Raw genomic sequence first — 13464 nt, 5'->3', positions numbered from 1 at the left:
CGGTGAAAAGTTTTTTTTTTAAAATGACCTAATGATTTTTAAAATGATTCAAATTTTTACGAAAACAATAGCTAAAATAAATAAGGAGTAGTTATTAATATCCGTTTAAAGAATTAGCTGAAATAAATAAAAGTTTAATGTGAATGAGATTATAATCTTCTTTAAATTTTCGCCAACAGCAGGATCTATCAAAATAAAACTAATTTTATTACCTTCTCAGTTAATAATAATTTTTTTTTTTTTTAAATGTATCATTTAAGTTTTCCGAATGAAACTTTTTTTTTCATTTACGTAGAAACAAATAGCCTAGAAAAGCTTACAAGTTTTAACTGCGTACTGATTAAAATTTAAAAAGATGCAAATGAGAATTTTCTTACGATGTTTAAAAAGTGATACAATTTTTATTGACATCAAAACAGAAAAAAAAAATACAAACCAATTAAAATGAGTTATGAATAAAACTCACCAGATGGCGCGAAAATAGTTTGAAAAGTGACAGCAAAAGTTTGCTAGTTCAAAATGGCGGGGTCGACAAGTGTAACGCGGATGCTTGATCGACATAAAAATGATTTTAATGAATTAGATGCTTCAAAATTATTACAAAAATTAGAATCTAATGGTGTAATAACGAAAGATGAAAAAGCACAGCTCGATGAAGCTGCTACACCGAGTTCCAGGACCGAAGGATTAATAACCATCGTAAGTCGCAAAGGATACAGTGCTTTTCAAGATTTGTGTTTATCTTTAGAAAGTGTTTGTCCCCATCTTTTAACAAAGTTTGCTTTGGATATAGCTGGTAAGTTTCTTTAAAATAATTCATTTTTTGTTTCTGTCTCTGTTTTTTGTTCTATTTGGAAATTTGTTTTGTCGCGAACGCTTTCTGGACGACATGCACGTGTTTTTTTGTTTACTACCTGTCCGCGGTCGTTTTAATAAAAGCGATAGAGCTCCTTGAATACTTTTTTAATTTTGTGAAAATATTTTAAGCAATATGAATCAATTAGATTTAATTGGGATTTACTTAGCAAAGTACTTTTATTTTTTTCTTCTTTTAGTTTAATTAAGTGAAATTTAATGTTAGATTTCTTTGTTTACATGTCAAGCAGCTTATTATGTAAACAAATTCCGTTGGATTTCGATAATATTTTTCTAGCCTTATTTCAACGAGTGTTGTACTTGATTTGTATACATTAAAAGTTTAATATTTTTTACAGATTTAAAAAAAAATTAAATATAGTTTTTTTCTTCCTTTTTTTAATATCCCAATGTGGGAAAGTTTTGATGAAAATGTTTCGAACAAGCTTTCTAGAATTTCTATTGTTGTTAAAATGGATTTAATTAATCATTGCTATAAAAAAATATGATTTTGTACAAATATTTAAAATTTTTATTATTGCGCATGAAGATTGCAATGTTAAGCAAGTTATTAAAATGAGATGATTGTTTTTTTAATTTTAGTAGTTTATTGACGCGTTTGAAAATTTTTTGCATTCCGTGTATTGTTTTTTTTTTCGCATTAAGAGTACCGTATGAAGTTACGATGGCATGATTGATATAAATATTAATAATTTAATTAATGCTATAAGCAAGGCTTGAAAATCATAGACCTGATCGGGGCATGTAAAAATTTCATTCTGGCATGTACTTTTTACTTTTACATGCAAGATATCATGTTTATTTTTATTAAAAAAAGTAAACCCCAATTGCTGTGTATAAAAAAAAATAAATATAGAAGTCAAAAGTGAGGGGGATATCCTATTGAAGAACTAACTTAATAGTTTTTCAGCAAACTAAATTTATCATTAAAAAGAAAAATAAATTTAAACATAGTTTTTTTTCTATTAGGTGAAATGAATAGGGACAGGTGCATCCACTAATAGAATTTAGATGAAAATGGGATAATTCAGTTTGAACTAATCCTTTAAGCTACTTATTTACTGAATTTTTTTTTTAACCGAAAAATTTAATTCCGCATAGTTTGTCTAAAAATGTCCCTGTGTTATGATAATTATTTTAAAATAAATTACGGGCAATATATCGTATCAAGCGGTACCTTTCATCGAACTTTGATGACAAATAAAAGTATACTTTACTTTCAATTGCCATGCATCTTGAAAAAGTTATTATATTTTAATTATTTTTTAAAAAAAATTTTGATCTAAGAATTATCGTAAAAAAATCGTTATATTTGTTTTAATAGTTTTTCTTAGTTAATTGCTTGAAGGAAAATATGTAGGAATTATTTTTTTTGTTGTTTATATTTCATGCTGGATCTTAACAATAAAAAAACTAAACTTTATTCTCATTCAATTTTTTAAAACGGTATGTTCACGCTAGGTCATGTATTGAGAGTTTGTTAGTTCTTTTTGATGAATATATCTTACCACAAGAAAGTGAATTTTTTCACCTTTTTCGCTTTAACTTATTTTATGCTAGTTTTTTTTTTTCCAGAGAGAAAAATTAAACATCAAATTCTTTGTTCTAATAAATTTTTATAACTGTTATGGCTGATATCTAGTTATACTGAGTACAGTATCTGATGGTTTTTCAATTTAAGATAACTAATTTTAGAATGTATTTGATAGTTAAAAAAATTAATTTGACAAGTTATTACACACTCTTTAAAAAGTTCTTACTCCCGATAGCGTCCACGTTGGAAATCTATGTTTAAAATTATTGAAAGAAAAAAGATTCATCCCTGGTTTAAAAGCAATATTGCATAATGCTAATCTCTGAGAAAAATGAGATTTTTACACATCCGTTGTACCTTTGTTTTTCAGCACTTCCGATTTGAAAAAAAAAAATGCAAATGATAATTAGATTACATTATTTAAGGCACGTAAAAGGTAAATTGACTTTAAAAGATTGAAAATTTATTAAAAAAAATTTGATTGTTGCATTTTTGCAATTTTGTGACATAAAATTCAAGAATTTCTATTTGAGTTATATTTTCTTTATATTCAACTTAGTAGGCAACAAATTGAATTTCAATTCTAAAATTGACATCAGTATTTGCCCGTGTAGTTGACAACTATGCGTTAAGAGTAATGTTGCAATAATTGAATCCTTCAGAATTCTCTTGTGAATACGTTTTTCGTGTTTGGTGTAGATTTATTGCATTGTGACATAAAGGATTAATGCAAGTTTTAGATTAAGAACTCGATTCCAAATTTTTTTCATGGCAAATTCTGTTTCGCTTTTTTTTAGTGATTTAAAGAAAAAAAAAGAGCTCGGAAAACCTCGAGTAAGCAATGAAATTAAAAAAAAAATTTTTTTATTTAAAGTTATTAAGATAAATTGAATTATGACAGGATTAGTCAAAATTACGTAATTTGTTTGCATTTTGATATTTTGAAAAGAATTTTTCGTCATTTGAAACTTAACGGTTCACTCCAGGTTTGCCTGAGAACTCATTTTTTCTGACTTAAAGTAGGTGAAAAAAATTTAGCCGCGATAGAGTTATAGCCCGTGATCGCGACACACAATTTTATAATTTTATTTTTATATTATAAGCGTCGTTGAACAGTCGACCCAATTTTTGAGTTTACGACACGACTACCGATGTTATGTTTAACTCCAAAGTCTTGTAATTTTGAACCCAATCCAGGAGACGAGGGAACTCCTGCTGGATCAAGTATTAAGAAAAATTTGCCTTCGTAGGGGACTTTTGATGGAACTAACCCACATTAGTGGGGGAAGAAAAACACTGAAACCATATTCATTGACATATATTCATATGGAGAGGAAAACCACAGAAGCAATATACATCTCAGGGGTCTGTCTAGGTTTTTCTGAAATGTACCTATTTTGTGAAAATGTAGACATAATTTGTGAAAATTAAAAATTACATTAAAAAATCAGCACAAAAATATGGTAAAAATATAGATTTATCGTTTCTTACGGGATACAAAAATAAAATTTTAAGAAAAAACATTTTGTGAAACTACCATTTTTACTAAAGTTGAATTTGTGCAGGTACCGATAAACGGTAGTAAATTTGGCCTGCACAGACCCTTGCATCTATATACATTCATATGGAGAGGAAAACCACGGAAGCCATATGCAGGGGTCTGTCCAGACATTTTGTGAAAGGTCCGTTTCTGTAAAATTGTGAAAAAATTACTCGTAATTTGTGAATATAAAATAAACGTTAAGTCGCAGTCACATTCTTTCAACCAGGGTCCGCTTTGGGGAATTTGTGCTAATAGGGTCCGTTATTGCAAAAAAACTTTTTGAAGGAGTTTTTAAATTGTAAAGACATACAAGATTATGCTCAACACTGTAAAATTATAATTTAAAGAAAATTAAATTTTAAAAAATAAACAGCAATTGCAGCTACTAAATTAGCGATGCAACATACAAATATTTGGTATTTAGCCTATACTGCTGAATGCAGAATATTCATTTCGGACGAATAAAGGAAGAAGCGTCNACAATTGTTGCTACTAAATTAGAGATGCAACATACAAATATTTGGTATTTAGCCTATACTGCATAACGCAGAATATTAATTTCGGACGAATAAAGAAAGAAGCGTCTGCGGAAGACAAAATTTAGTTCGTTTATATGTCTTTCTCCCCCCCCCTCTTCTTGGGCAGGGTTTATTCGATTAACAAAACAATGATGAATATAAACAAATTTGTGAAGGGTCCGATTAAAAGATAAATTATTTTGTGAAGGATCCGTTTTTATGAAAAGATATTTTGTGAAGGGTCTATTAACGGTTCCAAATTTCTTCCAAACAGACCCCTGATATGCATCTACATACGGAGAGGAAAACCTCCCATAGTTAGCTTGATGGCAATGGTACTCTAACCCATGATCCGTCTACCACTGAGGATATTTTACGCTAGCACTGTGGTCGATGTGGGCCGAGTGCGAAATACGTAACGATCACCCATCGCTGTGATTTGAACCCGGTTACCTCATTGGGAGTTGAGTACTCTCTGAGCTACTAGGCTTCTTCTGTCATTATTAAAATAAAAAAAAGTGCATCTGAGTTCAAAACTTACAAGGAAAAACAATCTCTTTAAAACCAAACTTTTTTTTTTTTGGAGCAATATACGCCTGCAGTGTTAGACAGTGTCTGTGAAACCATGCACATGCCTAAGGGTTATAATCGTCGTTAGAATATAAAATCCTGGAGTTGAACCTAAGGCCAATAGTGTTTTGACCTGCATAAAGATAATCAACTATCTTTAAAGTAACAATAAAAAATCGAACTATAAATGCAGGTTCTATTTCATTTCAATTGTTTTCTTTTTTTCCCACTCTCTTCTAGGTCCGAATAATGTATACTATAAACGACAGTTAAATAATAGTTAGTTCTCGTCTTGACAAAAAAATAAAATAAAATTATGGGTTTCTCTTTAATTCGTGATTTAATTACACGGTGGTCATAAATAATGCACCACCGTTCAAGAGTTGGGAAGATGGTTGTCATCTTACCGGTTTCTTATTTTGTCGTCTGCTTTTTTTTGGTGTCGTGCAGTTCTTTGAACTTGTGTACAAATCTGTTTTTATTGAAGATAAGATCACGTTTTTTGACAGTATTATCTCTAAATTCTGCTTTTTCCATGCCAGTTGAGTTTTTGCCCTTCTATAAATAAGATTCCTATGGAATAAATTCGAAATATTACTGCAGGATAAATGTCTATTTCTTGATGCAGATATTTTTTATTTTATTTATAAAAATATTACTCTTTTGTATTATGCTAATTTTCTGAACTAGCAACTAAAGTAATGTATCTATATATTCTGTTTTTCCATTCCAGTTGAGTTTTTGTTCTTTATCTTAAAATAAAACTCATATAGAATAAATTCGAAATATTACTGCAAGATAAATATTAATTTCTAAGTGAAGTTATAGTTATCTATGAAAACTTTGCCCTTTCGTTTTATTATGTTAATTTCCTGAACAGTTAAAATCATATGTTTCGAAATATATTGGAAACTAGCAGTTAAAATTATATATTTCTTAATTCTGAGTACCATTCAAATTGAATTTCTGTTCTTCTTAAAGTAAAATTCATATGGAATAAATTCTAAATGTTACTCAGTGGTTAATATTTCTTTCTTTATGCAGTTTCATTTTTATACAGGATGATATTGTTTTACTATTTTAAATTTCTGAATTTCACTAATGATTAATATCGTGTGTCTCCAAATTCTGTTTATTCATGAGTTTTTGTTCTTTTTTATTATCTCAAAATATAATAAATTCCAAATGGTATAAATTCCAAATATTATTCTATGGGTATAAATTCCAAATGGTATAAATTCCAAATATTATTCTATGAAAAATATTTATTTCTTGATATAGTTTTATTTTTATCGATGGCGATATTATAATTTGAATTAATTGTGTTTTACGCTAAGTTTCTGAGCAGATTATTAAAAACGTGTTTCGAGATTGAAAAACCATATTCTATGCCTTAATATTGTTGGAGCTATGTATTGTTTGCGAAGTAAAAAACGATGTATAGTGCGGAGAAAAAAAAGAATTAAATAAAATAAACGGACCACCCCGAGGATCTTTTGATCTAATGAATGGATCTTCACGTTCTAGGACTCAATCTTAATGGTTCAAAAGGGTGACCTCGAATATGCTAATTATTTAGTGCAGACGATATTTTAAGATACGAGATCAGACACAAAAACGTGATATTGTTTAACATGATACATTTGAATAAATAACCCTTTTTATTCGAGGGATTCGGATTTCTGACCCCCTAATTATAGGGGTAGCCGCAATCTGGAAAATATGATCTCAATAGTTTGATTAAGAGAGCGGTCCAAGGTTTTGATATCTTAAAGTTAATTTTAGTTTTTGAACATTTTGTCATATTTCGAGAAATAACATTATATTGCATAAAAGATAGCATTTAGTAAATATTTATTATTATATTTAATAAAAATAGCAATAAAAAAAACTTTAAATCATGGGGTATAAAATTTTTTTAATTCCAGAATATTAAGAATATATAGTAATTTAAGAATATATTTTAAGTTACGAAATTTGACACAAAAACATACTTTATCTGAATAAACATACCTTTTTTTTCGATGGATTCGAATTTCTGACCCCCTAAATAAGGCACCCGCAATCTTGGGAAATATGATCTCAATAGTTTGCTCAGGAGAGCGGTCTTCTGCGTATTTCGCCATATCTTTTAAACGAATTTTTAAAAAAAAATTGCATGCAAATATAAAATTCATTTATCCGAAGATAAGTTCATACAATTTTTCTAAGTATTCATTATTTTGTATTATTTTAATTTAAAAATAGTCGAAGAATTTTTTAAATTGTAAAGAATATAATTTTTTACATTATTTTAAAGAATGAAATTTTACATGGAAAAATACAAAGTTTGAGCAAAATTGGTCGAATAATTCCGGAGTAATAGAAATTGAAATATCTTTTTTCTTCTGGGTTGGGTTCAAACGACACTAGACATTCTAAAGTAACAAGTACATAATAAATAATAACAATAAAATAGGTTCAAGGAATACCTCCTAGATGGGGTGTTGTTTTCAAGGCGTTTAAAAGGGCTCTGATAGGAAAAAATAATAACAGTGCTGCTGGGGTTTAGTCTGTGTAAGATCTGAGAGGTATAATAAAGGTAAATAATGATAAAGGTGGATGTCCGTCACAGTTTCTTGAATTTGCTTTCTTTATTAAAAATATTTTCTTTCTGTAAAAATACCATGGAATCGTTAAGTTTGTTCTTTTATTTTTAAAGTCCAGCCGTAATCTGTTTAGAGGAGAAAGAAAAAAAAAATGGCGATCTATTTAAATTCTTTTAGAATGGTATTCTATACTTTAATCGCGACTTAAATCTTAATTTAAGGGCCACTTTCATTGAAATTTTATTTAATGGTCTTGTAAATAGGCGAAGTATTGTTCTATAAATTCGGATCATTATGCATGCATAACACATAATTTCATTATGCTTATTCATTATTCGTAACTCAACAATTATCCGAAATGAACGATTACCTCGATATTGAACTGTACTTCGAAAAAAAAATTCTTAGAAATACAGCAGACCTCGACACAATGTGAAAGCAATAAATGAAAAATATTTTTACTTGTTAACAGTATACAGTATTATATATATAAAATATTTTTACTTGTTAACAGTATAACATATCATATAACAATTTATACTGAAAAATGTTTCTCTTTTTTAAGTATTTATTTTTCAAAATTCCGATGCAAATGTTAAGATTTATGTCTGGCAACATCAAATCTTTATTTCTTATTTATTTTATTTATTTATTTATTATTATTATTATTATTTATTTTTTTTGCTTTTGACATCCAGTTGTGAGCGAGCTTATAAATGAAGATAACAACAATGGATAAATAGTCATTATTTATAGCAAAAGGTGTAAAAAATTTGATAAAAAAAAAAAAAAGCATTTGAAATTGAAAAAACTTATTTACAAATTAGGATTTTTTTTATTTATTTTTTTTTTTTTTTTTTTTTTTTTTTAAAAGAAGTACTCACGCATTAAATTAATAAATGAGGTCATCGGGCGGTAGGTTGGTTCACATGGTATTTTTTACTAACACAAGTCTAACAGCTGATACTTCTCAAATTAACGATCGATTTTTTTTTTCCAATACTATTTCCATTGCACATTTTTGCACTCACATTCATAATTTCAAGTTTCTAAGTTTAGGTTTGAAACCAAGTTAACAATGTGGAGTTTCGGGGGAAAAAAAGTCATTAAGTTTATCAAAAACTACAAATTCAACACGTATTTTCAACAGTTGCATTTTTGTGGCTTGCTTTTTATTTTTTTAATTCTAGTACACCATCACTAATTGTCAAAATAACTGTGGAATCTTAATTTTTTTTATCCCGTTGTTATATCTTGTACATTTTTCTTGTACCTTCATAACTTCAAGTTTCTAAGCCTTTTTTTTTTAAAAAAAAAGAAGCCTTTTTTTTGTTTTGTTTTTTATATTATTTTTCGTGTTATGCAAAAAAAGCAAAATGTAACGTTAAATAAACAGTGAGAGAAGATGTAAGATTATTTTTAAGTCTCGTCTAAGTTGTTTGACATAAACGAAGGAAATATATATATTAAAAAAATAAACACTCTCTTAGTTTAAATTATAGGATGAGGATTGAAGAAACAGAAATTAATTTTAGCTGGATGATAAAATAAAAATTTCAAACAAGTTAGGAACGTGCTTCAGACTTTTCTTCGGGTTACGAGTTTTAGAATTGTTATTCTACTTTAATAGGTGATGTAAGAAAAAGAAAAGTAGTTTTATGAGTTTTTTGATCTTTTAATTTATCAGTAAGCTTGAAGCACTGCCGTGATTTTTCTTTGATGTTTTTATTCAAATATAGATTTTACCACCTTTTTTTTTTATAATCTTATTGATTCTTTTTTTAAATCAATTTTCTCAATGATACTATGTTTAAAAGTTTGCTTTGTTTTATATTTTCTTCCCCATTGTTTTCTCATTGATGATTTTTGAAAATTTCAGCATTAGACCTAAGCATGAATGATTTTTTTTATTCCAAAAAAATGTTCCCTGTTAGTTTTTCTTTTTCGTTTCTTTCCCTTTTTTTCCAATTCTCGTTTCGTTAATTTTATTTCCTCGACTTTTATTTAATCTTTCGCTAAAAACACAATTTTAATTTGTTTTAGATTTCTTTTTAATTTCATGTAAAATATCTAATTCCTGCTTATTACTCAATTTTTTGAAGATTTTAATAATTGTGTACACCACAAATATACACCATTGTTTAAACTAACAGACAGTTGCAACAATGCATACTCCCAAACACGTGCGACGATTTTAAGGATCTTAGACTAAAGTTGCACCTTGCGGCTGTCATGTTAATTTGAGATTATAATGGAAGTAGCGAGGATTGTTGGCCTTAAGGTTTTGGTTTGCGATGAAAATAAAAACCTAAATTTTGCACTTATAAAATATTGAAGATATGTTTAAGTAAATTGTGTACCATACAGGATTTATTTTGTTATTAATATCCATTCAGTATCAATATTTTATACTTTGGATCTTCATACCTGTATATAATCTTGAAGTATTTACAGCGGTCCGTTAACGGGACCCTTCCCAAAATGATTTTTTTTAAATCGGACCCTTCACAAATTTGTTTATCATCATTATTGTTTTGTTAATTGAATAAACCCTTCCCAGGGCAGAAAACAAGAAAGATGGATGTAAACGAATTAAGTTTTGTCTTCGGCAGACGATTCTTCCATTATTCGTCCGAAATGAATATTCTGCGTTCAGCAGTATAGGCTAAATACCAAATATTTGTATGTTGCATCTCTAATTTAGAAGCAGCAATTGCTGTTTATTTTTGAAAATTTAGTTTTTTTGTATTATAATTTTACAGGGCCGAGCATAATCTTGTATCTATTTACAATTTAAGAACTCTTTGAAAAAGTTTTTTGCAATAACCGGACCCTATTTGCTCAAATTCATAAAAGCGGACCCTGGTTGAAAGAATGTAATTTTTTCACAATCTCACGAAAACCGGACCTTTCACAAAATGTCTGGACATACCCCTGATTTATCCAAAATTTGTAACTATAAACTAATTATGAAAAACGGCACTTATTTTATTTAATTTTTAAACTTTTGTTTAATTAAAAACCCACATTTATGCCAATCATAATGGTATATAAAATCCCAATTTTAGCAATGAGTGTCATGTATGAATGTATTGAAGCTTGCGATAAACCAAATGCTCACTTTTCGCTACCTAGCCGTAGTTTTGCGCACTTTTTGTCATCTAGCCTGAAATATATCACGTTTTTAAAAAGCTTTGAAATAGCCTGTCACAGCTCACATAGCTCTAAAAATATATCACATTTTCACTATAATTAAAATTTAATACATCAAGATTAAACTTACACTTTTTACACTTTTTTTTTATTAGTACACTTTTTATTTAGATTTTATTTCGTTGATATGAAATGAAAATGCAATGTCACCAAAGAGCAGGGTTTTTGACAATACGGAGTGACACAAACTCTTCTGATTATTAAAGTTTCATTATAATTGCATTAATTTTTATTTCCAAAAGTTGACCTTCATAAATAACGACACCTGAATCATTTCTCAGAACATGAATTTTAAAATAACACGAATTCTGTATTCATTATCATTATTTTATTAAGCAACACTTGTGTGTTCTGGGTCCTTAAAAAATCGATCTTTGATTAAATTAAAAAACGTGGACTGAGACAACTGAGATCGTGTTTATCCTACTAACTAACTTCCGGGTTTTTCTATTTCGATCTGAGCAATATCGTGTCCTTATTTTGATTTATGTTTCTTAACATCCTTCCAGCATCGTGAAATTACTTTCTCATTTCGAAATGTAACATTTGTTAACGATCATAAAATCAATAATTTGAGAGCGTGGATTCGTGATTTATGCATCGAATCACATAATAATTAGTGAAATTTTCTATGTTTTGTTGATTCATATGTAATTATTTATGCGTTTGTTTCCAAAAAAGCGTGGAGAGAAATTTATGTGTCAGCATTAGTAACCTGATTGACTGTTTGCATGGTTTTCGAGTATTAATTTTATGATTTTTTTGTCTTTATTAACTTTCAAATTAAGATTAATTTCTTTTATCATGAAAAAGCGACCAAACTGTAATGCTTTTATTTGTTTGATAAATAATGTAACTGAGAGTTTTATATTTCGTTCTATTTCTTGTAAAACAGCTATCGTTATTATTTTTTATTAAGTACAGTAGGGAACCGATTATCCGGAACGATCGGGACCATCGCTATTCCGGATAACTGATTTTTCCGGTTTTCTGAATCACTACAAAAAGCCGTTTTTTTATTGTTAAACCCAACTAAAAAAAAATATTAGGAAATAATCTTAAAAAGAAGAAAAAACGATGAAATAATACAGTAATGATTATTTCTAAAATGATGGTATGGCAAACATCTTTCAAAAAAGAAAAAAAAAATTGTAAAATCTTATGAGGAAATTTTTTTTTTAAAAAAATGGTGGGAAAATTCATCGAATTTCGTTCCGGTTTTTTGGTATTCCGGTTTTCTGATTTCCGGATAACGGGTTCTGTACTGTACTACTGATTTGAAGTGTGCTTGATTTTTAAAAGGCTCTAAACTTTTCTCCATTTATAAAGTCAACTGATTTTAAATTTTTTAAGTATGACACGAGTATTTTTTTTCCATAAATACGTATGACATAATTTTTACGAAATAAAAGAGAGCAAAGAGCGACCATTCTTTAACAATTTTTAAAACTACTTGTGTCACGAACATTCATTGCATTGACGTTTTTTTTTATCTTATTAAATTTAGCATTTTCAAAATATTATTTTGCAGAGAGGGTTAAAAAGTTCCCCATTTAATTGCAAACGTGTATTTGTACCCGTATTCAATTGCATACCTCAACTAATACAACAAATTTTGAAATTAACCGTTCCTTCTTAACAGTTCCAAGATGTAACTGTTAATTTAATTCTACCCGTTATCTTCTAGAGAGTCACCACTATTTGCATATTATTATTGGAACCTCAGGTAAAAAAATAACACTTCTTTTTTTTCTTTTCAAAATGGGTTTGGCACCACTGCCATTTAATTGACGTCGTGAGTCTGACAAAGGTTATAAAACAAAAGAAAGAAAAAAATTCCGTAAATATGAATCATGTTGACATTTACAAAAGAAAGAAACGTCATTTTTGAGGTTCCGCGACACCACCCGGAATGTTCCAAGAAATATTCTTTTGCTATGTCAGGGTGAAACAGTGATTCATAGTACGAAACTGCTTACGTGATTTATTATCTTATTAAAACTAGTGGTAGCGTGTATAATCCCTTTGTTTTTGCTCAGGTTGTAAAAAACTTATTTTCTCAAATCATGTTGAGCAAAAGATATTTGTGTTAATATTTTTTCATTGGTGACGCTTTTTAGCTAATAATGTACTATTTTTATAACTGATATATGTTATTTTTATAACTATTTTCTGTTTTTATAACTGTTACGAGTTTTAATACTTATTTGTGTCTGTCTGATCATGTTAAGCCTATCTTTAGCACTTAATGATAGTTCTGAAGATGGCGTTTGTGAAAATAAGAAGCGTTTGGAAAAGTTTTTAGTATTTGAAACGGTACTTCGTCGCGCGCATTATCTGGATCTGGGCTCATAAAAATTTACAAAAATTAGTAACTATTCTTTCATTTCAATAGTCTTTCTCTAGGTTTAAAAATCTCATCTAATTGGCTATTGAGTCAAAATGGCAAAATATGTTTACATTAATTCTAACTCAAATGATGATATAATTATGTTTTTATGAAGTAGCTCTCATGTCTAGAGGGTGGAATGTTGCAATCGAAATTTCGATTACTTTCTGACAAATTTGAGCACCCAAATTTCATCTAGAGTTCCGTGCCTAGTGACAATAGCAGTTTTGGTT

The 13464-nt window shown here is 28.6% G+C and overlaps 1 protein-coding gene across 2 annotated transcripts in view; it reads left to right on the top strand.

The window, feature by feature from the left end:
• Window positions 1-472: 472 nt before the first annotated feature.
• The window catches only part of LOC107455203 (tight junction protein ZO-1), a 327629-nt gene continuing 314637 nt past the window's right edge, over window positions 473-13464 (top strand). For both annotated transcript variants that reach the window (XM_071177703.1, XM_071177697.1), the window contains exon 1: window positions 473-796. In XM_071177703.1, the coding sequence (XP_071033804.1) occupies window positions 520-796 (277 nt within the window). In that variant the 5' untranslated portion in view covers window positions 473-519. The remainder of the gene's footprint in view (window positions 797-13464) is intronic.

The sequence above is a fragment of the Parasteatoda tepidariorum genome, chromosome 1 (assembly GCF_043381705.1).
Source record: "Parasteatoda tepidariorum isolate YZ-2023 chromosome 1, CAS_Ptep_4.0, whole genome shotgun sequence".
NCBI classification, from domain to species: domain Eukaryota; kingdom Metazoa; phylum Arthropoda; class Arachnida; order Araneae; family Theridiidae; genus Parasteatoda; species Parasteatoda tepidariorum.
The sequence above is the reverse complement of the archived record's forward strand: the minus strand, read 5'-3'. Positions and strand labels throughout refer to the sequence as shown.